We start from the raw sequence: 23,616 nt of genomic DNA, 5'->3' as shown, positions 1-23,616 counted from the left end.
CTTGAATATCCTTTGTCATACAGTACATTACCTATGAAATCAAAAGTGCGTGGTGATGTTACTTCACAAAGAAGTTGGGACAGTCAGTGCATCATTTTGTCTGTGGTATATAAGACACAAAAATAACAACCAACAGGACCATGTACATTAACATGCAATTGAAATAAATAGCAACTAATATCTAACATCAATCAATGCGAAACTGTATAAAAACAGACTAACAGCGACATCTCATACCCATTTTGAAGGATTGCTTTGAAGTATTGCTAAATAACATTATGAACATAAATACTGCACCTTTAGAGTAACAATAGTGACTTTCTCTACAGTCTCTTCCACATGCACTTTACACACAAACATGCTTTATACTTCAATGCACATTGGCTGAGTTTACACAGGTAGCCCAATTCTGGTCTTCAAACTAATCAGATCTTTTTTTTGTTTGCTGAAAAGACCAATTAGTGGGAAAAAAAGATCCAAATTGGGCTGTCTGTCTAAATGCAGCCTTAGATACTTAGTCCTAGATTCAATCAGATCACGTGTTAACTGGCGATAGCTGACACCCACATAGCTAGTCTTTTTGCGGTGTCGGATGTGGAACTGCATTAGAGCTGTCAAATCAGAGCGGCTGCTTGTGTAGTCATTGTCACCAAGCCACACTAGTCCCACTTATATTAGAAGTTCAGAAGGAGAAAGTGTAGGCTATATAGAATTAATGACACTCAAATTGAAAATCATTAAACTAAATAAGGATTTACACAGTGTACAAAACATTAGGAACACCTTCCTAATATTGAGTTGCACCCCCTTTGCCCTCAGAACAGCCTGAATTCATTGGGGCTTGAACACACACAAGGTATTGAAAGTGTCCAACAGGGATGCTGGCCCATGCTGATTCCAATGCTTCCCACAGGTGTTTCAAGTTGGCTGGATGTCCTTTGGGTGGTGAACTGTTCTTGTTGAGCGTGAAAAACTCAGCAGCGTTGCAGCTCTTGACACACAAACTGGTGCGCCTGGCACCTACCATACCCCATTCAAAAATCTTAAATCTTTTGTCTTGCCCATTCACCCTCAATGGTACAGATACATAATCCAAGTCTCAAGGCTTTAAAGTCCTTCTTTAACCCGTCTCCTCCCCTTCATCTACACTGATTGAAGTAGATTTAACAGGCGACATCAATAAGGGATCATAAGCTTTCACCAGGAATTACCTGGTAAATTATTGTCATGGAAAGAGCAGGTTCTCCTAATGTTTAGTACACTTAGTGTATATCAGCCTAATCAAGGTGTAGATTATAACACACATTCTGGTGTTCGGATTTGTAACAAGCCTGCATGGGATTATTATTAATACAACTCATTGCATCCAATGGCAATGTCCCCGACAGGTAGAATGCTGGGAGACGCTTGCTGATTTGACATCTCCAATGCCGTCAACACCTCCGACATCGCCTAAAAACTATGAAAGTTCTATGCAGTTGTCGGTTAAGCGGGTTAGCGCAGAACTGATTGAATCTAGCCATGAGACGTAATGAGTTACTCAGATCCCCGAAGAATAAAATAATCTGCTATTCCTTATAAAATAAACGGTTCAATATCAATACGTGACCACTTAGGTACCGAGGCTGAAGTACGCTGGTTAAAACGAGGCCAAGGCTTCGTTTATGTCGCTAGCAATATTAGATAACTAATCACAGCCTTTTTATTAAATAATGACGCAGTCTGACAAACACCTTGTATCTCTGACAGTAAACACAGAAAGAGAGCCTCTCTATGGGGAAACTGTGGACCACAGTTCTATAAACAACTTTTGTTTAAATTCCAGAGAATAAATTAGTAGGGGCTTGATCGATCCTGATAAGAACAAAAGGTACAATTTTATTGTACTAAGGTAGGTACGGTAACATAGCAACACAGCACTTAAAAAAAATAAAAATAAACAAGCTATTGATCAGCATGTAGCCTAGTGGTTAGGGCCAGTATCCGAAAGGTCGCTGGTTACAATCTCCAAGCCGACTATGTGAAATATCTGTTGACATGCCCTTGAGCAAGGCACTTAACTCTAATTGCTTCTGTAAGTCACTCTGGAGAAGAACGTCTGCTAAATGACTGAAAAGATAAAGGCCCTAGTTCACACTTCAGATCACTCTCTGACGTACATCTTTCCCACCACAGCAGGTCTTGTCCTTGTTGTCTTTCTTCAGCCCGTCGTCCAGCCACAATGTAGAAACATCTGAAAGGAATCAAAAAGATCAGACTGAACATCTCAATCTGGCCTATGGTGTGAGGAAGATGACCATACCCGAAAGAGAGTGACTATCCAGTTGGGCTGGTCTGTGACTCACTGACACCTTTCCCAGTCAGAAGAACAAGGCAACCTCAGAGTGTTACACACAACAGGGAACTTTATTTACAGAGGACATATGAGATGGATGTTGTTCTATCCACGCACTCTTGTCCACTTGGAGAGAGACTGAAGAGGCTCTGACCTGAGCAGGCAGAAGACCTGTCCTGTCCCCTAGTAGTAGAGGTCACTGGGAGTTTGGGGAGACAGTGTATGATCCCCATAGTCTCTCCGGCACCGTCAGATGGGTGGAGTGAACTGCATGAAGTTATAAAACTCACAGGCAGGGGAATATATCATAAAACCAATCATTTTGTGAACCAATAACCTAGTCTACCCACCCACCCACCCACTCACACACCTCTCAGCTCAGAAGAGCTTGTGTCCTCCTCTCCAGGCTTGGTGCAGTCTTTGCTGTCCTTGTGTGAAGTGGATCTTTTCCCATCCACCACATCTGTCTTCACCTGGCCCAGAGTCTGCAGCAGACACATAGTGTCAAAGGCCTCACCGCCTCCTTCCCTCAGCAGCTCCAGCACCTGTAGCAATACACTTCACATAAATAGACATTCTGATACCTCAATGTAATACCAGACATAATGTCTCTCTGGGATAACATAATTCCAAGCATATTTTCCCAAGTGGACACTACCCAAAGTTGTCCATTGTGGTTACAATGACTCAATTAGTTGGAGCACAACGCTTGTAAGTTATTACTTAAAAAACTAAAATGGGCAACATATGGTCATGATAGACCACCGGCCTATCATATGACTAAACATGTAGTGTTGTTACCCACCTGCAGACACTTATAGGACTTCAGCTCACTGAGGTTCTCCTCCAGGAAGAGCAGGTACACGCTGAGGTCGTTGTAGAAGGGTGTGTCCAGGTCCAGAGCCCCGAAGGCCGGCAGCATCTCGTAGGGCCGGAGGAAGCGGGAGCTCTGTCTGGCCGGGCCCAGGGCAGCGTACACCAGCAGGGGAGCCAGCAGGATGTACACCCCCAGGTTGATGTAGCTTAGCAGCCTGAACACCCCCACCGCCACCAGCTTACACTGCACCGGCACCGCACTGTTGTTCCTCAGCACCCCTGTCCGCACGTCACAGGCAAACTCATCGGTGATGGAGGCTAGGCGAATGTAGTAGCCCAGGTAGAGGCAGGCTAGCAGCAGGGTGAGCAGGGTTAACAGCCGACACGCCAGGTACTTCACCACCAGCCAGCGGGAGAAACGCTTGGTCTTTAGATACTGCTCCACCAGAGGGTATTTAAAGCAGCCTTCGGTCAGGTCCAGGGAACTGCCATCACACAGGGAGATTAGGTGGGGCTGATGCAGTTGTGTCAATTTTGAATATTTTTATTCTCCAAGCAGACACACATCAACTTCATTTTAGCGTGTTTGTACGTATGTGTACAGAAAAATAAAGAAAAAGTCAACTTCAAGTGAGTGCTGGATCATTTTAAAATCATTGCACTATTTCACTTTTAAGAACTGTTTATTGAAGAAAAATAAATGTGCATATTCTGCCACTGCCCATTACTGATCTGATAAACAGCTCTGCCTATAATCACAGTTTAGACAGATACACATTGTATTTGACTGCTGACCCCAGCCAGGCTTAGTCTACAGCAGTGCGAAGTCAAACGATTTAAAAAAAATCCCTAATTAGTCCATTTGTCACTACCTGTGCTTCTAGCTAATAAGGTTTCACTCTCCCTCTGCCTCTCAATGAAAATAGATCTCATCTTCTATTCCCATGTACCAGTGTTTTCTGTGTGATTATATAGCGAGAGTTCCCGCTCTGGTATTGGCACGTGCACTCTGGCCAACAGCTGGGCAAAACCAGTACGGGTATAGCCCACATGAGATTATTATGGACAAAAGAGTGAGATTGTTTATTTGTCAAATGGCAGTCAAGCATAGATGATCATGTCACCAGAATAAGACCCTCGATATTTACTGGAAAGGAGCATCAAGCTCATCACCTTGCACTTTCACCACCCTGTGAAGTTCATCATTAATTTAATCTGTAGCCTAATAAACTGCATGCTTTTCCGACGAGTCGTAGTGGGAGGACCACACAACATGTGTTTATTAGGCTACATATGTTTATTTTGTTTAGTTGACATTTGGTAATTTTTCAGACAAATTTCCTGTTTCCATCAGGCCTGTCATGACATTTTGTGTCTGACATGTACTCGCATAAAAAGGTTGGATGGAAACCTGGTTACTGAGATGAACTCCATTGTCCTCTCAATGCACTACACTCTATAGATGGTGAACCTGCGGTTTCTCCCCCATTAGTTTCATTAATAGTATGGCTTCGTGTAGAAACAGCAGAAAAACACAGCATGGCCTCTCTTTGCTGCTCTAACTAGATCAACCCATTTGACTGCATAGTTAGTGGGCTAGACTAAGCAAATTCAAATTCATTTTATCTCTCTAGATTCCATTATTTGTGATTCTGTACCAGCCGTTATTCCTAAACATCTTATAGTCTAACCCTTATTTACTTTTTTGTTCTTTTCCCACTATGATTTTTTTCTGGTCAACTCTGCACCTGATGCAAACTAGAGGTCGACCGATTATGATTTTTCAACGGCGATACCAATACTGATTATTGGAGGACCAACAAAAGCCGATACTGATTATTGGAGGACCAAAAAACGCCGATACTGATTATTGGAGGACCAAAAAAAGCCGATACTGATTATTGGAGGACCAAAAAAAGCCGATACTGATTATTGGAGGACCAAAAAAAGCCGATACTGATTATTGGAGGACCAAAAAAAGCCGATACTGATTATTGGAGGACCAAAAAAAGCCGATACTGATTATTGGAGGACCAAAAAAAGCCGATACTGATTATTGGAGGACCAAAAAAAGCCGATACTGATTATTGGAGGACCAAAAAAAGCCGATACCGATTAATCGCCTGACATATAATAATGACAATTACAACAATACTGAATGAACACTTTTATTTTAACTTAATATAATACATAAATAAAATCAATTTAGTCTCAAATAAAAATGAAACGTTCAATTTGGTTAAAATAATACAAAAACACAGTGTTGGAGAAGAAAGTAAAAGTGCAATATGTGCCATGTAAAAAATGGCATAACATGAGAACATATGAAAGCTGATGGTTCCTTTTACCATGAGTCTTCAATATTCCCAGTTAAGAAGTTTTAGGTTGTAGTTATAGGAATTATAGGACTATTTCTCTCTATACCATTTGTATTTCATATACCGTTGACTATTGGATGTTCTTATAGGCACTATAGTATTGCCAGCCTAATCTCGGGAGTTGATAGGCATGAAGTCCTAAACATTGCTGTGCTTCAAGTATTGCAAAGAGCTGCTGGCAAAAGCAGGAAAGTGCTATTTGAATGAATGCTTACGTGCTTGCTGCTGCCTACCACCGCTCAGTCATACTGCTCTATCAAATCCTAGACTTAATTGTAATATAATAAACACACAGAAATACAAGCCGTAGGTCATTAATATGATCAAATCTGGAAGCTATCATTTCGAAAACAAAAAGTTTATTCTTTCAGTGAAATACGGAACCGTTCCATATTTTATCAAACGGGTGGCCTCCCGGAGTCTAAATATTGCTGTTACATTGCACAACCTTCAATGTTATGTCATAATTATGTCAAATTAATTACGGTCTTTGTTAGGAAGAAATGGTCTTCACACAGTTCGCAACGAGCCAGGCGGCCCAAACTGCTGCATATACCCTGACTCTGCTTGCACTGAACCCAAGAGAAGTGACACATTTTCCCTAGTTAATATTGCCTGCTAACATCAATTTAATTAAATATGCAGGTTTAAAAAAAGATACACTTGTGTATTGATTTTAAGAATGGCATTGATGTTTATGGTTAGGTACATTGGTGCAATGATTGTGCTTTTTTCGCGAATGCACTTTTGTTAAATCATCACCCGTTTGGCGAAGTAGGCTGTGATTCAATGATGAATTAACAGGCACCGCATTGATTATATGCAACAGGACACACTAGTTAAACTAGTAATATCATCAACCATGTGTAGTTAACTAGTGATTATGTTAAGATTGATTGTTTTTTATAAGATATTTTTACTGCTATCTAGCAACTTACCTTGGCTCCTTGCTGTACTTGCATAACAGGTGGTCAGCCTGCCACGCAGTTTCCTCGTGGAATGCAATGTAATCGACCATAATCTGAATCGGTCGATGTCTAATGCAAACGCTTAGTAAATTTGGACACTAGGAGTCTTTGAGCTCAGGTGGAAGAGACAAATAAATAATCTAAAGAAGACAAGTCATCTAAAGTGGAAGTGAATAAGGCCCTTCGTAGTGTTTACCTGGGGGGGTCGTCAGAGACATCTTTGGTGTCTATAGATGAGGCCAGGCTCTTGGCCAGTCTGATGGCTCGGTTATAGGAGCGGTCCAGCTCCTCCATGATGAAGTTGAGGTCAGAGGAGAGGTGTGGGGCGGCAGTGAAGCGCCAGAACAGAGCAGGGATGTACATGAGGATTGCCACCAACAGAAGGATGTAAGGGAAGAACTGGAGGAGGAGGTCAGAGGAATAAAAGAGGGTGAGAGAAATAAGGACCAGGAAGATACAGAACATTGGTGTGCCCCACATTGGTATGACACATAGAAGTTCATTGTGGTGACACGGGGCATTTGGGAGCTTCCTTGTGACAGACCAAGTAAACCAAACTCATTCACATGTCCGCAGGAAGATGTTTCGAGGTAGGGGTGCTTTCATTTATGGATTTATAAGCACCCCTACTTCCCGCGGCTATGCTAATACACCTGGACCTATGTCGATATCATCCACCTCGTCAAGAAATAGTATCTCTTCCAGTCGTCTGAGAAGAGGCTGCATAATTATAATTGTAAAGGGATTTCATGTAGTTGAAGAGGTTGACTACTCTGACAGTCTGATCTGATTTAAAGTATGGCTTACTCCTGAGAGCTCTGAAAGGGGATCTCAATCATAAATATGCCAAATGTGATGCTGATTGCCAATGAGGAGTGTTATTCCGCCACTCCCCACGCAGCCATAACTGTTTGAGCCACATTAACAGATCGATCTCTCACACTGACTGGAGCTGCCCTCTGGCCACTGACTGGAGCTGCCCTCTGGCCACTGACTGGAGCTGCCCTCTGGCCACTGACTGGAGCTGCCCTCTGGCCACTGACTGGAGCTGCCCTCTGGCCACTGACTGGAGCTGCCCTCTGGCCACTGACTGGAGCTGCCCTCTGGCCACTGACTGGAGCTGCCCTCTGGCCACTGACTGGAGCTGCCCTCTGGTCACTGACTGGAGCTGCCCTCTGGCCACTGACTGGAGCTGCCCTCTGGCCACTGACTGGAGCTGCCCTCTGGCCACTGACTGGAGCTGCCCTCTGGCCACTGACTGGAGCTGCCCTCTGGCCACTGACTGGAGCTGCCCTCTGGCCACTGACTGGAGCTGCCCTCTGGCCACTGACTGGAGCTGCCCTCTGGTCACTGACTGGAGCTGCCCTCTGGTCACTGACTGGAGCTGCCCTCTGGTCACTGACTGGAGCTGCCCTCTGGCCACTGACTGGAGCTGCCCTCTGGCCACTGACTGGAGCTGCCCTCTGGCCACTGACTGGAGCTGCCCTCTGGCCACTGACTGGAGCTGCCCTCTGGCCACTGACTGGAGCTGCCCTCTGGCCACTGACTGGAGCTGCCCTCTGGCCACTGACTGGAGCTGCCCTCTGGCCACTGACTGGAGCTGCCCTCTGGCCACTGACTGGAGCTGCCCTCTGGCCACTGACTGGAGCTGCCCTCTGGCCACTGACTGGAGCTGCCCTCTGGCCACTGACTGGAGCTGCCCTCTTGGCTAACTGAGGGCTTGTACCTTGTGCAGCCACAGGGGGGCACCCTCGATGCCATCAACGCTGAGTTGCTGCTCCTGCACCGCCGCCCAACAGAAGGAGTCAACATAGGCTGCCTGTCGCCATGAGAAGTTGGTAGGGGCAAAACAGCTGATCTGGGTACCTGCATTCAGCCAAAGGGATTGAACAGGGTCAGAATGGGCCAGTCCAGAGTGGGAAGACTAGTAAGTATATACAGACTAATGATCTTATTTTGAGTGAAGACAGGAAATAGGACCAGTGTGGGCTCCAGCTGTTATTTACTCCCAGTGGACATTGAGTTTGTGAGTAACTGTCCCCTCCAGTTATTGATGCGGTTGTCCCATAGTGTATGGCATAAAAAATATATATATTTGTGATTTCACTGTTATTTGCTTGATGTGTAACCTTTATATAACAACTGACATTTTATAAATTATTGTTAGTAATAATAGGCTATTATCTATGTTATTACACATGTTTGGACTCCACATCCACAACACAAATCAATTTGGTGAAACATATTGCCTGGATGGCCTATGGAAAGCACAGTCAGTCACTGCCACCCAAGTTCCATTGACCTCTGCCCAAACTGTCATGTAACATAGTCTGCAGGGGAATAGATTAAAAAGCAGGGACCCTTTACAGTGCTGATCCCACAGAATGAAACTGAACATATACACTGAGTGTACAAAACACTAGAAACACCTACAAGGTGTGGAAAGTGTTCCACAGGGACGCTGGCCCACGTTGACTCCAATGCTTCCAACAGCTGTGTCAAGTTGGCTGGATGTCCTTTGGGTGGTGGACCATTCTTGATACACACAGGAAACTTGAGCGTGAAAAACCCACCAAGGCTTCAGTTCTTGACACTCAAACTGGTGTGCCTGGCACCTCCTACCATACCTAGTTCAAAGGCACTTAAATATTTTGTCTTGCCCATTCACCCTCTGAATGGCACACACAAATCCTTCTTTAACCCATCTCCTCCCTTCATCTACACTGACATCAATAAGGGATCATAGCTTTAACCTGGTCAGTCTGTCATGGAAAGAGCAGGTGGTCCTAATGTTTTATACATGGCTATAACCACACTGCCATGTGAGAATTATGACTCAGCATTAGGCTAAACTTATCTCTGTGGCGGAGATCTTTGTGGGCTATACTCGGCCTTGTCTCAAGATGGTAAATTGGTGGTTGAAGATATCCCTCTATTGGTGTGGGGGCTGTGCTTTGGCAAAGTGGGTGGGGCTAAAACCTGCCTGTTTGGCCCTGTCCGGGGGTATCGTTGGATGGGGCCCCAGTGTCTCCCAACCCCTCCTGTCTCAGCCTCCAGTATTTATACTGCAGTAGTTTACATGTCGGGGGGCTAGGGTCAGTTTGTTATATCTGGAGTATTTCTCCTGTATTATCCGGTGTCCTGTGTGAATTTAAGTATGCTCTCTCTAATTCTTTCTTTCTCTCTCTCTCTGAGAGGAGCTGAGCCCTAGGACCATGCCTCAGGACTAGCTGGCCTGGTGACTCTTTGCTGTCCCCAGTCCACCTGGCCGTGCTGCTGCTCCAGTTTCAACTGTTCTGCCTGCGGCTATGAAACCCTGATCTGTTCACCGGACGTGCTACCTGTCCCAGACCTGCTGTTTTCAACTCTCCAGACAGCAGGAGCGGTAGAGATACTCTGAATGATTGGCTATGAAAAGCCAACTGCCATTTACTCCTGAGGTGCTGACCTGTTGCACCCTTGACAACTACTGTGATTATTATTATTTGACCCTACTGGTCATCTATGAACATTTGAACATCTTGGCCATGTTCTGTTATAATCTCCACCCGGCACAGCCAGAAGAGGACTGGCCACCCCTCATAGCCTGGTTCCTCTCTAGGTTTCTTCCTAGGTTCTGGCCTTTCTATGGAGTTTTTCCTAGCCACCGTGCTTCTACACCTGCATTGCTTACTGTTTGGGATTTTAGACTGGGTTTCTGTACAGCACTTTGAGATATCAGCTGATGTAAGAAGGGCTTTATAAATACATTTGAAATTCTTTTACCACGTGATTTTATGAATCAAATTATCTTTCTGCCACAAACCTGTTTCATTACCAATGCTACCTCTATTCAGTCACTATTCCATATGAATACCTTTTAAAGATAAAATATAACAGCCGAGGGGTGTGGATTATGTGAGATTGTGGAGCAGTGTTGTCATGTTCATTGTTTTTGTACAAATTGGGCTAACTTTGAAAACAATGTCTCAGGTGAAAATGTATTGGCCACGGGTTGCACGATTTTGGTCTACTTTTAAGTTGCACCGTGGCCGTCATGGCATTTCTCTTATAAACATTTCACTGTGACCTGGTGCTGACTGTCTGGCAGTGCGGCAGGCTGTTGCTGAGTGACTGAGTGGTGTGCCACTTGTGTAACCTACCTGACAAACCAATTGAATAAATAGCCTATAAACTTCAGTTTATTGTTGTTGTAGACTTGTGTTATTATGCAATTATTAATGGACATGTTTTGTTAATTAAATTGGAAATGATCAAAACTCTATTGCAATTGCCAATCAGATGTTAGAATGGATTAGATTGATGTAACAGTGGTCAGATTAGGCTACAGGTAAAGCAAATTCAAAAAAGAATAAACAGACCATATACCACAGGTATAACAAAACATGACTTTTTCCTGTTCTAATTACGTTGCTGCCCAGTTTATAATATCAATAAGGCACACTTGGGGTTTGGGTATATGGCCAATATGCATGCGGCGGCAGGTAGCCTAGTGGTTAGAGCATTGGGCCTGTAAACGAAAGGTTGCTAGATCGAATCCATGAGCTGACACTGTAAAAATATGTCATTCTGCCCCTGAACCCACTGATTCTAGGCCGTTATTGTAAACAAGAATTTGTTCTTAACTGACTTGCCTAGTTAAATGAAGGTAAAATATATGGCGTTGTGTCATGCTTAAGAACAGCCCTTAGCTGTGGTATATTGGCTATATATTGCTTAAGCATAGCAGTTAAATGTGTTAAATAGACATCAATTGATGAAAATGATCTAGCGAGAGTAATAAGGGCTAATGATCTTTTATCTTGCCACATATTCAAATGTATTAATTGCGTCATGTCATAGCTTGCAAAAATTATTAATTTTGAGGAAACCCAAGTTACTATCATATTCCTTCTTAATTGGCTCAATAACGTTATGGAAAAGGGATTTATTGTATAAATAACCCCCTTGCTGTGAAAAAATGGGTCTAGATTTCGGGGATTTCAGGTTTTCAGTGGTCAATGAGCTATAAATTTAACTTGACCTGGCAACCCTGTTGTGGAGTCATTTTCAAAGATCTACAATGTAACGGGTTCTTCACGGGGCAGGCGGCGCTGTGGGCCTAATCTCGAACTCAAGACAATACAAGAAGGCTACAATGTTACTACAACTGCATATTGAGTGACAAGCAACTCAGCTTTTCTAATAAATTAAGAATTCTGAAATACATGGCAGGATATTCCGGGGCGAAACAAATGCAATGCAGTTAGCCTGTTTCCCGTTGACAGACGGCGGTATGAATTGCAGATATGGGGTCTATGGAGCAGACAAAGAACGACCTAGGGATTTAAACATGTTTACGAGTTTATCTAATGAGAATCAAAACATGCATTCGTTTTAGACGAACTAAAACAATTGAAGTAGGTTTTTATTCAGTGTTTGACTGCAGAGGTCTGCTCAAACCAAAAACAGAAAGCCAGAGTTTGTGCGTCGAAAGAAACCGATAATCTGCTCTGCTGTTACTGCTCAATTCAATTGGCTAGAGAGAATACTAATTTTATCAGTTTCTGTTTGACCCTGATACTTGTATTCGATATATTTGAACATGTTAGTTTAGTTTTAGTTTTGATAGTCTATCAGTTATTCAACTCACCTACTGACACCTCTTGGGCAAACGCGAGGGAGATGAGTAACAAAGGGAGACCAACCGCGATGAAAGTGACTATTTTGTCTACCGCAAGCTCCAGACGCACCCCTTTGTACTTCGACTCTGTTGGATCCTTCAATAAAAAGTCGGAGAAAACGTATTCTGTTGCAACGTGTGCAATTGCCATTGTTCAATGTGAAATAGTCGGTATAACAAATAAAAAATGAATAGTTATCCAGTTAATACAATTGATATATTATCTAAAAAACAAGCCGCGCGTTGTCCAAGTTTTTAGTCACATTATTTTCTATATAGATCTCGACAAATTAAGTTAACAAACATGTTACTTAGCCGAAAGTGCATGCAATAACGCCTGACTCATTAACTGTGTTCGAATACGCATACTAATCGTATTATTTGTGACGTAAATTGAGTATGTAGTATGCTTATTGGCCATACTATGGATAGAGATAGTATACCAAAAGTTCCCGGATGTCCTACTACATTCGCGAAAATACGAAGTATACAAGCAGTGCTCCTTTTGTAATGACCACCCAGAAATAGTGTTGGATCTTTTTGGGCATTGTATTCATGTAAGGAAACTGTGGCAAGACATCAGTAGATTTATAATTGAACACATTTATGAAGATTTTACACTATTGTGGAGAGATGTACTGCTTGGATTTAAAAAAAACATACGATAGAATTAAGCTGAATCATTTTAATGTAATTAATTTAATTATTCTTTTGGCTAAATTTCATATACACAAATGTAAATTTACAAACAAAAAACACATTTTCTTACCCTACAAAAAGAAATTGAACTGTAAGACAATTAAATACTCTACTAACAAAAAATATGTTAGAATTATAAGTGTATGTATGTCCCTTAAGGTCCTTGTGAAATTGTAATGTGATATTGTACCCCCTAGCTCGATTGTCCATTGTATATAATATATATATATACTTGTGTTCCCTCATGTACTTTCTGTATTGAGTTGTTGTTGATAAAATTAAAAGTTCAAAAATGTTCTTAAAAAAATACAAATAAATACAAGCAGTGGACGCTATTTCCGTGCTTTTTGGGCCCATAATGCAATTCTTCCTAAATGGGCGTGGGTTCACAACGTTTTCAGATTTGAAGAGAATGGCGGAAATATGCAGCGAAATCCGACTACAGTGGATGCATGTTCATTGCATTAACTAATTATGACACAGGTTAAGAAAATGTTGATCTATGGAAGAAATGAATACATGTTTTAATAAGTTATGCTACACCTTATGTTGGCTGACAATGTGTTGCCTACGCTATCCGTAAGAACCGCATAGCATATAATTACAGCAGTAGTATGTTAGCTAACGTAACCTCCTTAGTCGGCTACTAATAAATCGAATTTGCCAGTATATTAACAATATGCTATCTAACTACCCAACGTTTATTTACTTGATTATTCACGTCATTCTTAGTTAAGTGGTATAGTGGTGCGTTCTCAATGGACATAAATTCGCACTGGCTATCTACTCCAATTTCAGAGCATACTCGTCTGTGTGCCACACAGCGCAGAATAACGGATGCATTTATGAACGATCAACACCCATTGAATATATATATTTTAAATTAAGTAGGCATATGGCCGGTGTCAGTAAATGTCGGCAAAAAAAACCATTATTAAATTGTTGCCAGCAGCACAGATACAGTCACCAACCCTCTGGATAACATGAAAACAGCCTAACCAGCTCTGCTCGGTCGAATATAATGGTCAGAGTGAGATGTTCTCTCATCTGTCTGAAGTAGATAGCCAATAAGCTTGTGTGCTTGACTGCCATTGTGATGGTCAGAATGCTCGGATCAGCCAGTGTGGGCAACCCTCAGAATTTAGAATGGACAATATGACCCCGCTCTGAACATATGAGCGCACTCTGGCACTCCAGATTAAATTTACGAACCCACCCGAAGTCATACAATGTCTAGCTAGTAATTTGTTATGCTAACAATCTATTTTCGATATTTTATTTATGCTAACGATCTAGCAAGAGGTAGCAAAGCAACAGCATCAACTTCCAGTAGACGGGCATAACAACAGGCGTAGCACTAGTATGCTCAACTGAAAGGATACCGTTCGTTTACAGTACACTAAAATAAACTAATAGTATGTGGTATATACTCATTAAGTATGCAGTATACAGTATGTTAGTATGGGTATTCAAACACAGCCATGGTCTAGACTTGCACGGATGGGCTACCGGCAAAGGAGCCATCGACAAGTGACCCGTCTCAACATGCACAGCCTATAGCAGGGGTAATCAATTCTAACCTACGAGGTCTGGAGCCTGCTGGTTTTCTGTTCCACTGATAATTAATTGCATACACCTGGTGTCCCAGGTCTAAAGCAGTCACTGATTTAGAGGGGATCAATGAAAAAAAGCAGTGGCACTGGCTTGTCCAGAGTTGAATTTGAGGGGCCTATAGGCAATCTTTTAACAATGGAATAGCAGTGACAGACTGCTAGTGCCTCGCCTAGGGCCACTGCCTTATATGCTCTCAAGGCCATGCACTGACTGAGTGTTATCTTTCTTCAGAAATAAATTAGGTAGGTCCATTCTTAGCGTTGCATTGACAGTTTTATTTGATACACAGAATAGTGTTTTTCCCACTGCTGCAACTGTTGCCATGCAGCGACTCGTGTGATGGTGTTGATGGGCAGGTACACGTTTCAGAATGTTTGAAGGGCCCCAGTGTGTTGGAATATCCTAGACCCAGCACGGCATGTGCAGCACCACAGGCAGTAGCTGGGCTCCCTCAGAAACTCACCCCAGATAAGGTTTACTGTCTCCGTGCTTGTTTTGGGTTTTGTGATTGCATCACTTTTCCCAGTATCCATCCCTCTCTATTAACCAGAAATAGTTTGAAAGTTCTTTCAAATCCCATTTACTGCAGGCCATGAGTGACCTTGTGTGTAAATGTGAAATACATTTGTGTAAACCTACCCCCAAAAATACTGACAGACAAAAGAGTTTCAGAGAGAGAGCTTGAGTTATTTAATGTGCTTGCTGAAGGCAAGACCACTGTAGAATTCTTACATACTCATATTATTATTCTGCCCACTCTAGTACAAACAATTTAAACTGTAAACACAAAACCAACTTTTAAATGTGCAGACAGCCCTCACTTAGACTTCTTGAGAAAATATCTTTGATAGCATTTACATTTTTTGTACTACAACAATATTTAAATGAGCTCCCAATGGATTTCAATTGCAATAAAAGTGCCATAGACTTACTTGGAGAAACTTTGGGCATGCATCTCCTCACACCATTTAAGCTATCAACAACAAACCAACATTGACATGTTCAGACTGACCCAACTTATATTGTTTGTCAAAGGCTTTTTGATACTATTTATACCTTTTAAACTATAACCATTTAAAATTGGCATAGAAGCTCTATTGGCTAGAATTGTACATTTTAGATTTAGCACTGCTCTTCAACCGTTTAAGCTAATAACACCAAACCTACATACAGACTGACTCAACTTAGATTGCTTGCCAAAGATTTTTTATACTATTCATACTTTATGAACTATAAACATTTGCATAAATGAACATGGGTTTGAATGAGAACCATAAGAGTAGAGTGGTAGCTATCCAAAATGGTCCAGCTCCTTGGTCATTTAAGCTGCAAACCTTTGAAACTTTCAAACTATCCTCACTTCAAATTCTCTCAAACCTTAATAAAATATCAAGCACACATTTTCTCTAGGAAATGGCCTTTCCTTGTCTTTGAGGAAGACTTTGGTAAAAAAAAAAAGAAGATATATTTGACCTTTATTGAACTAGGCAAGTCAGTTAAGAACAAATTCTAATTTACAATGACAGCCTAGGAACAGTGGGTTAACTGCCTTGTTCAGGGGCAGAACAACAGATTTTTACCTTGTCAGCTCGAGGATTCAATCTGGCAACCTTTCAGTTTTACTAGTCCAATGCTCTAACCACTAGGCTACCTGCCGCCCCTTTCAATAAAACAAATACATTTGGAGACTCGAAAAGATGTTGAGTTTTTATTATCTCATTTGCCTATGCAGACCTCCTACACATTAGCAACTTTAAGTGACAGATTAATAGTGTAAATTACAAACGTTATATCCCCTTATATCCCGTTCAAACGTAGAGATTACATTAACATGACAACTTAACATTAACTTTCCTTTTTTCATCTGATTAATCTTTATGCAATGTCTTCAAAGAGGAATAATCAAAGAAAGTATATTATGATATATATCTGGTCTAACAGAAGAGAAGAATTTGCAATGAAACACTCAAATGTAGTTATGAGAGGGAGAGAAACAACTAGGAGGATTAGCTGGCCACACTCTTGGTTGGTTGGGGCTGGAGGTCCTGGTGCCACTGTCTTAGACACTGTTGAACAGACTAAAGAAGTCATTCTTCTGGCCCTCAGGAGCCTCCTCCAGCTCCACACCCTCACAGAAAGACGGCAGATTGAATACTTCAGGGGCTTTCACCTCAGTGACCACTTCGGAATTGCTGTGAGAAGAAGAGAAAAATAGCATGAACTTTTTGGGCATGCAAGTGTAGCAGACATGAGTCAGGCTCATTGTCTCGTGATATAGTAGCCCTGCCTGCAACTTCAAAATCAGTGTCATCTTCGGCCCAATAGGACATTTTCTCTAGGTCTACATCAAGACGTTGGTTTCTCCTGTGGGAGACCATACAGAACTAAATCTCAAACATTTCTTAAATGCATCTAGTACTATGATATACCAAAGTATAGGCAGATAGTAGCAGCTATTATCCATTGCACAAGAAGGTTTCAGTGACCCTACAGCTGCATTAAACAAATTAAAAGTATGCCACTCACCTGAAGAGGAGTGTCATGGAATCAGTTGAGTAGAAAGTGCTGAGTGGTAGACATTCTCCCACAGTAGTAGACAAAAAATACTGGCCTGGAGATCAGGCAGACAGACAGATGATTTGATACATCCTAATAGCTTCACTATATAAACCCATGTTTACACCATTGCCATCCAACATTATACTTCATTAATAAAAATCACATTGACAGGTTGACTCCTAATGTGTATCATACTCACCCTTAGTCTCTGGCACGGATCCCGTCCATATGTTCACTTTGATGTTCTCCTCCTGAACAGTGTCACTCCCCAAAAACAGCTCAACCTGATGGGCTGCACCAGTGGGGAGTTCCAGAGCGTGAGCATGAGAGTGCAGAGACATCTTCTTACAGGACTGGTTCTTCATGTCAATGTCATAGAAGACCCCCTGAGAGAGACGGATGAGAAGGAGGAAGCATCGGTTATGATGATGCTGTGTCATAACCATAGTAACAAGTGGGTTATGCAACTGTTATGTAGGCCATGTGATGTTATAAAGCAGCTATTCTGAATTACAATTGGGTTGGAATCTTGCCTTATATGTTTCTGTCAGTTGTCAGTGTTACCTCTTCAAATAGCATCAGGTAGTCCTCCAGATGTTCAGTCTTGTTGAGGTGCATCTCACTTTCAGTGAAACGTATCTTCTTGTCCGTCGAGTCATAGCTGTAATGTCCAGTTGCCTTGATTTCACCTCCTGTAAGGGCCAGCTGTTTAATCAAGAGAGAGATAACGATATATAGAGAGATTAATATGACCCAATTCTGTACCTGCAAAAACTAAGCCAACTGTGCCAATATAGTTGTTTTTACGAGAAAACATCAGTGGATAAAAACAGGGTTGCCTGAACTGAGAGTCTGGTTTGGTTTCGAAAGAATGCAATATAGCCACACAGTGTCCTAGAATTATTGATAATGGTTAATGGACAAGAGGGCTACTCACCACAGTCAGGACCCCAGTCATATTAGGTGATGCTAAAAGACAAAGTCGGCAGTTAGACAGATTTTCAAACTCAGAGATCATGTGTAGACATATAGGTATACTTTAAGTTAGAAGAGACTGTTGATTTGATAAACCTTGACAATATTACCAAAATAGTCATACAAGTAACAGCAGTTTTCCACACAGTGCACAGCAAACATGAGCCTCAACAAGATATAAAGCAGATGATCCTTACTGCAGTGCTGTGGGCCGTGGGACTCTGCCAGGGTGGTGGCACCCAGACACAGCCAGATGGAGAGGGCAGCGACGGCAAAGGCCTGCATCTTCTCGTGGAGGGAGACTGAGGTTAACACTCAAACTGCACAACTCAGAAAGGATGAGCACGACTCCAAGTGGTTCCAGGTACTGTGACAGGATGGATGGACACACTGGTCCTTTTTATCGGGTCCAACCACAGGATTTAACAGAACACCTCCATGGGTCCAACCCCCATAGTGTCTGTCTCAATGGAAGGATGTTGTGGAAAGAGACGGGGGTGGTTTAAACTGGCTGACCCTTCCACCTGGACCCTGACAAACAACATCTGCATAAACAAGGACTTAAGGACAAGCCACATGGAGTCACTGTGGAGCAATGGTCTGCTTTTTCATTGTGTCTCCTGTTCTGTCCTTGTGTATCCACTGTCCTGTCAGCATCTTGTGCTATAGAACCTATGCTATGATTCCTTGGGTACAGTCAACCCAGTTAGTTTGTAAGCCATGAGCCAATATTCAACTCATAATGAAAGCCATGTTCAACAAAGACCAATTTATAATAATGCTTACTGCTCACTCTTAAATATATTTTGATGTCCTTTCAACAATACATTGTGTGGTATCATAAAATATAGTGCACTTTTCAAAATAGAACTGTGTAACTGTGTAAAATACATGCCCTTTGTTCTTCTAAAACCGTACCAATGTGATGTTTATTGATAACAACCTCTTCATGCCCTTATATTAATAGTGCTTACTGTGCAGTTTCTGTCTCTATGGCTGTGAAAGATCCAGCTGCCCTCTGAAGAACTTTAGGGGGCGTCCATTCCAAACACCAATGAGGTCGGCCCTCTGTTTCCCTTCAGCAAACAATATTAAACAATATAAGACAAGATATTTGTTTTTCCTTTGAGAGGATGATTATGGTCACATCGCTGAAGGGGTTACGTTCGACTAAATCTTCAACTTAAAAGGATTTGTTGAAAAAGTGGGTAAATGGTGAGATTTCATTTTTACGTACAGATGATCTGACATGACTCTGGATTCAATTCTGGATACATTGTAATAGATGGATAGATCCAAATACTGTTATAGTTAGTAGTATGTGTACATGTACAACGTTTATACAGGATAAATATCAGACAGTACCGCCAATCAAAAATTCAGTCGCCCCCTGGCATATAGAGAGAACGGATCATGTCCAAATAATAAGTTCTCTCTCGGACAAGAAGAGTTTATCTTAGTGCATCTAGGCTCGGGTCAACTGACAGAAACTTCACCAATCAATCCACAATGATTTGTACTGAACATTTTCCCAATACATTTCTCACTGTTACAAAGCCCCCGGAGAGGGATCAAAATTAGTATCCAAATGAATGTTGACAGTTTTTGCTTGTTATGGTCTTTAGGGCTTCTATATTCCAAATAATATGGCAGAGTATCGATGTACAGTGGGAGATTGAGATTGTAGAAAACCCTTACAATTGGCCATGAGTACTTCTCAGAACCCTCTCTCAAACTCTCTCTCTAGCCTTTAGAGATTAACTTTGGGACTTCTTGTAGCTGAGGTAGGCTTCCAAACCCTGACCTCAGCCTAAAGTTCAAAAGTCATCGCTAACTAGAGTCAAAAAGAATGCCTCAGCCCTGCTTGCTTGGTAGTCTCCCCAAGCGCTGTGTGGTACACTACACAAGGCGGACTTCCTCTCTGGGTGGAATGCAACGAAAAGAGTCCGCAGCCCTTAAAAACAGACTCCACCCACGAACATGTGTAGATCTATACACGTAAACTGTGACAGTCACGGGATCTAAACCGGCACCTCTTCCGGAGACCACCACATGGTGGCGCTCTTTTTCAGAGCTTTAAAGAAATGGATTGCTGTGGTCAAGTACTGCAATAGAGCAGAGCAGAGCAAAAGTTTCAGTGTTCCAGGGTATCGTGAGTGCTCTCTTGATTGCTAAAATTTTTAAGGAAAGGTAATGAACATTTAAAAAAAGGTATTGAAACTAAAAGGTGACCAAGAGAGGGGGAATCTGTCAGTGTTCCTCCTAACTGTGAGAGCAGAGGGGGGAGTCATGAGAGTGAGGGAAGCCCTTCTAGAGAGTCATGATTTGAAAGGGGTAGTATGTACAGTATGTGATGCATATAGAGCTTCTCCCCCACAACACACAAACATACCAACATAATCCCGAGACCACATCCCTGTTAGAGTTCTCTGCTCACAAAAAGAGGAAGTAGGTACTGTATCTGTCCATCAGGACTGTTGTCCAGACCACTGACCTGTAGTTCACTGCCCACTTCCTCTCTCCAGGTCTGAACCTGACCTGTGTGCATGAGCCAGTTGGGCATAAACAGTAACTACACAGATACACACTCAGATAGTGCCAAGGCTGTGTACAAAACTACTTGGCTGATTTTGACTGAACCCTAAGTCGATTAAGCAGCTTCTGTTTATTTTCCTATTCCAAAATCTCAATAGTAAATGTATATCTCTCATTTGATTATGGTGATTTATGACCATGGGCCTTAGGGTAATGGCAGAGTGCCATTTCATCTCTACAATGGCTCTAAATAACAGAAAGTGGGATGGATAGTCATGATGGTGGTGGTAATTATGGTAAAAATAGTGACGATGTAGTTCTCTGAGACATTCCCAGGGCTGCCCCCCCCCCCCGGGGAAACAGAAACTCCTCTCTCTGCTATTTCTGTCATGGTGAAATAATGGTGAATATGCCATCCAGTAACCACCTGCCACTCTCTGCACAACTGTGATGAAACGGCATGCTTCCGCAATCACGAAAATTACTAAGCTCTTTCTCTCATCATCACTTGCCCTCTGCCCCCCTCCTCTCTCTAAACCCGCCCCCAAAAAATAACTGTTCAGTCATTCACAATTTGACAAATTAAAACTAGTGAAAAGTCATTATCCAAATGCTCTGAATATACACTACATGGCTAAAAGTATGTGGACACCTACTTGTTGAACATCTCATTCCAAAATCAGGGGCATTAATATGGACTTGGCCCTCCCTTTGCTGCTATGTTGGAACATTGCTGCGTGGACTTGCTTCCATTCAGCCACAAGAGCATTAGCGAGGTCAGGCACTGATATTGGGCCGGATTGCCGGATGACGAAACTAGATTAAATCACTCCAGAGAATGTGTTTCCACTGCTCCGGAGTCCAATAGCAGCGAGCTTTACACCACACCAGCTGACGCTTGGCATTTCATGAAGCTACGAACAGTGTTGCAACCAAGAACAGACCATTTTAACGTGCTATGTGCTTCAGCACTAGGCGGTCCCGTTCTGTGAGCTTGTGTGACCTATTACTTTGCGGCTGAGCCATTGCTGCTCCTAGACATTTCCACTTCACAATAGCAGCACCTACAGTTGCCGGAGCAGGGCAGAAATTTGCCGAACTGACTTGTTGGAAAGGTGGCATCCTATGACGATGCCACATTGAAAGTCACTGAAATAGCCGAATAATATTATTATTATTATTATTATCTCTCTCTCTCTCTCTCTCTCTCTCTCTCTCTCTCTCTCTCTCTCTCTCTCTCTCTCATACATGGACAAATATACACAAGAAGAGAACAACAGCATCAACAATTGAGAAAGTAAATATCATATATTATGACAGGCCAGGACATAATCTGCTGCAAGATCTACTTTCTCTACATTTTCTCCTAACAAAATGCAGATTTTCTCCTCAACAGGTAGTTCAAGAAAACCTGCAATTCTTTCTTTAAATTTCAGGAGGGTTTTTTGTGTTTTTGTTGTGATATTAGCGTCCTGTCTCTATGTCCAGGCTATGGTCACTGAGTCTGTACATTGCTAATGTCTTCCTTTGAATTCTTTGATCTTGACAAAGTCTTGTGAAAATCTGATATCTCTATTTAGAATTTGGTAACATTGAAGTCTGTGATTAAATTGAGATTTCTATTTGATCTAATGTTGTTATTTGTGGTTGAATGGTTGAATTTAGTTGGTTGCTTTTGCTAGTCTGAAGGGTCACTCTCTGGTTACAGTGTTTGCAGAAATAAGCCTTGTAATTCTAATATTCTGGATCACAGTGTGTTAGGTGAGTCCAGAAATGTGTGTCTCTTTTCTCAATTTGGAATGCCAGGGGGAATCTCCCAAGATATGCCCTACAGGCTAGGTTTGGGGCATTTCTGGGCACACCTAGAATATTTTGACAAAATTCCAGGTGTAAAACTTTGGTGGGGCATTTATCCCATGAGGTATATTTTAAATTGTAAAGGGGGGCCCAAATTTCTCTGCCATATAGAAGGATTGGAGTTATGACAAATAATACATCAAATCATTTAACCCAAATTCTAATTGGTGGGTTAAATTTATATAGGGTCTTTCTAATTGCAAAATATGCTGGGAGTGCTTTATCTGTTAGAGACTTTATGACCATGTCAAACTGGCCAGATTATCTTCTAGTCAGACCAAGGTAAGCATAGTTGGTGGTGTTTCAGGGTTGGATGAGATCTGGACTTTTTCTGAAAGACCATTGCTTTGCAGTCTTTCCTGTTAATTCTTTCTTTCTCTCTCTCTATCGAGAGAGAAGAGAGACAACTATTACTCAGTCAGACTGTATAACACACAGAGGTGACGCAATGCAATCTCAAGATGGCACTAACCTCTAGAAACCACTCATTTCGAGAGGGGTTGATTGTAATCTGTTCTCTTCTACCATTCCTGGCTGGCAAAGTACCAGGATGTTGTCTCTAGTTTCGAATCTGAATTTCGAGAACTGAATTTGAAAACATAATCTTAATGCATCTGAGGAGTTGAATATATGAAACTTTGGTAAACTTCAAATGATACATTGTAAGCTTGATACACAGACAATGAATACAATGTCTTCCATATTGAAACTGAATATATACATATTTAATTTCAATATTAAATATAAATGTCAAACTAAATGCAATATTCATTCAAATCATGATATGCAAGTTCAATTTATGAATCCAATGATTCAATTTGTGCAAATCAATGTTTAGAAATCCTAAAAATTCTGCTTTCTACACATTGATTTGACTATGCCAGGCAGACTTCGATATGTCTTGTGCAGTAGGCTAGAGTACACTGCTGTTACTTGTCAGGTGTACCATTTGATTAACTGTGCTGTCAGTCTCAAAGTAGTGACTTACTGTATCCTGCATGAGAACAGTGCTTTCACAATTACTTACTTTCAAAACGACTAATAATTGCATTTAGAGTTTTTCCGCTTTGCATGTATGGGAAATGCTTTTCATACTGTACATCCGCCTAGGTGGGTTGTGCAGTGTACATTAAAGTGTTATTGAATATAATCACAAAAAAAAAAGAGAGAGAACCTGAAGGAATACAAATGAATATAGAAAGTGTGTAGTATCTCAGC

General features: G+C 41.8%; 2 protein-coding genes across 2 annotated transcripts; both read right to left on the bottom strand.

Annotated features, from left to right (window-relative positions):
- Window positions 1-448: 448 nt before the first annotated feature.
- LOC112228675 (pannexin-1) lies at window positions 449-12,598 on the bottom strand. The gene is made up of 6 exons (XM_024394210.2): window positions 12,130-12,598; window positions 8,224-8,363; window positions 6,694-6,896; window positions 3,141-3,636; window positions 2,706-2,880; window positions 449-2,233 (listed from the first exon to the last, which is right to left on the bottom strand). The coding sequence occupies exons 1-6, from the start codon at window positions 12,308-12,310 to the stop codon at window positions 2,139-2,141; spliced, it is 1,290 nt and encodes a 429-aa protein (XP_024249978.1). The 5' UTR covers window positions 12,311-12,598; the 3' UTR covers window positions 449-2,138.
- Window positions 12,599-16,165: 3,567 nt separating this feature from the next.
- epd (ependymin) lies at window positions 16,166-18,393 on the bottom strand. Its single transcript, XM_024394211.2, has 6 exons — window positions 18,204-18,393; window positions 17,969-18,000; window positions 17,596-17,736; window positions 17,231-17,417; window positions 16,999-17,083; window positions 16,166-16,664 (listed from the first exon to the last, which is right to left on the bottom strand). Exons 1-6 carry the CDS (start codon window positions 18,289-18,291, stop codon window positions 16,532-16,534), a joined length of 666 nt encoding a protein of 221 aa, XP_024249979.1. The 5' UTR covers window positions 18,292-18,393; the 3' UTR covers window positions 16,166-16,531.
- Between the last annotated feature and the right edge of the window lie 5,223 nt (window positions 18,394-23,616).

This window comes from Oncorhynchus tshawytscha, linkage group LG30 (assembly GCF_018296145.1).
Source record: "Oncorhynchus tshawytscha isolate Ot180627B linkage group LG30, Otsh_v2.0, whole genome shotgun sequence".
Classification (NCBI taxonomy): Eukaryota; Metazoa; Chordata; class Actinopteri; order Salmoniformes; family Salmonidae; genus Oncorhynchus; species Oncorhynchus tshawytscha.
Note: the sequence above shows the minus strand (reverse complement) of the source record. Positions and strands in the feature narration are given on the sequence as shown.

Bases quoted from the DNA above. Each gene is read 5' to 3' on its own strand.
- LOC112228675 (XM_024394210.2), bottom strand. From the start codon at position 12,310: ATGGCAATTGCACACGTTGCAACAGAATACGTTTTCTCCGACTTTTTA. The intron at 8,364-12,129 runs GTGAGTTGAATA...GGCTGAATGCAG, and splicing joins TGCCCAAGAGGTGTCAGTAG to GTACCCAGATCAGCTGTTTT. The intron at 3,637-6,693 runs GTAAACACTACG...GTGTGATGGCAG, and splicing joins GTCTCTGACGACCCCCCCAG to TTCCCTGGACCTGACCGAAG.
- epd (XM_024394211.2), bottom strand. From the start codon at position 18,291: ATGCAGGCCTTTGCCGTCGCTGCCCTCTCCATCTGGCTGTGTCTGGGT. The intron at 17,737-17,968 runs GTGAGTAGCCCT...TTGATTAAACAG, and splicing joins TGACTGGGGTCCTGACTGTG to CTGGCCCTTACAGGAGGTGA. The intron at 17,084-17,230 runs GTGAGTATGATA...CCTGATCTCCAG, and splicing joins ATCCGTGCCAGAGACTAAGG to GCCAGTATTTTTTGTCTACT.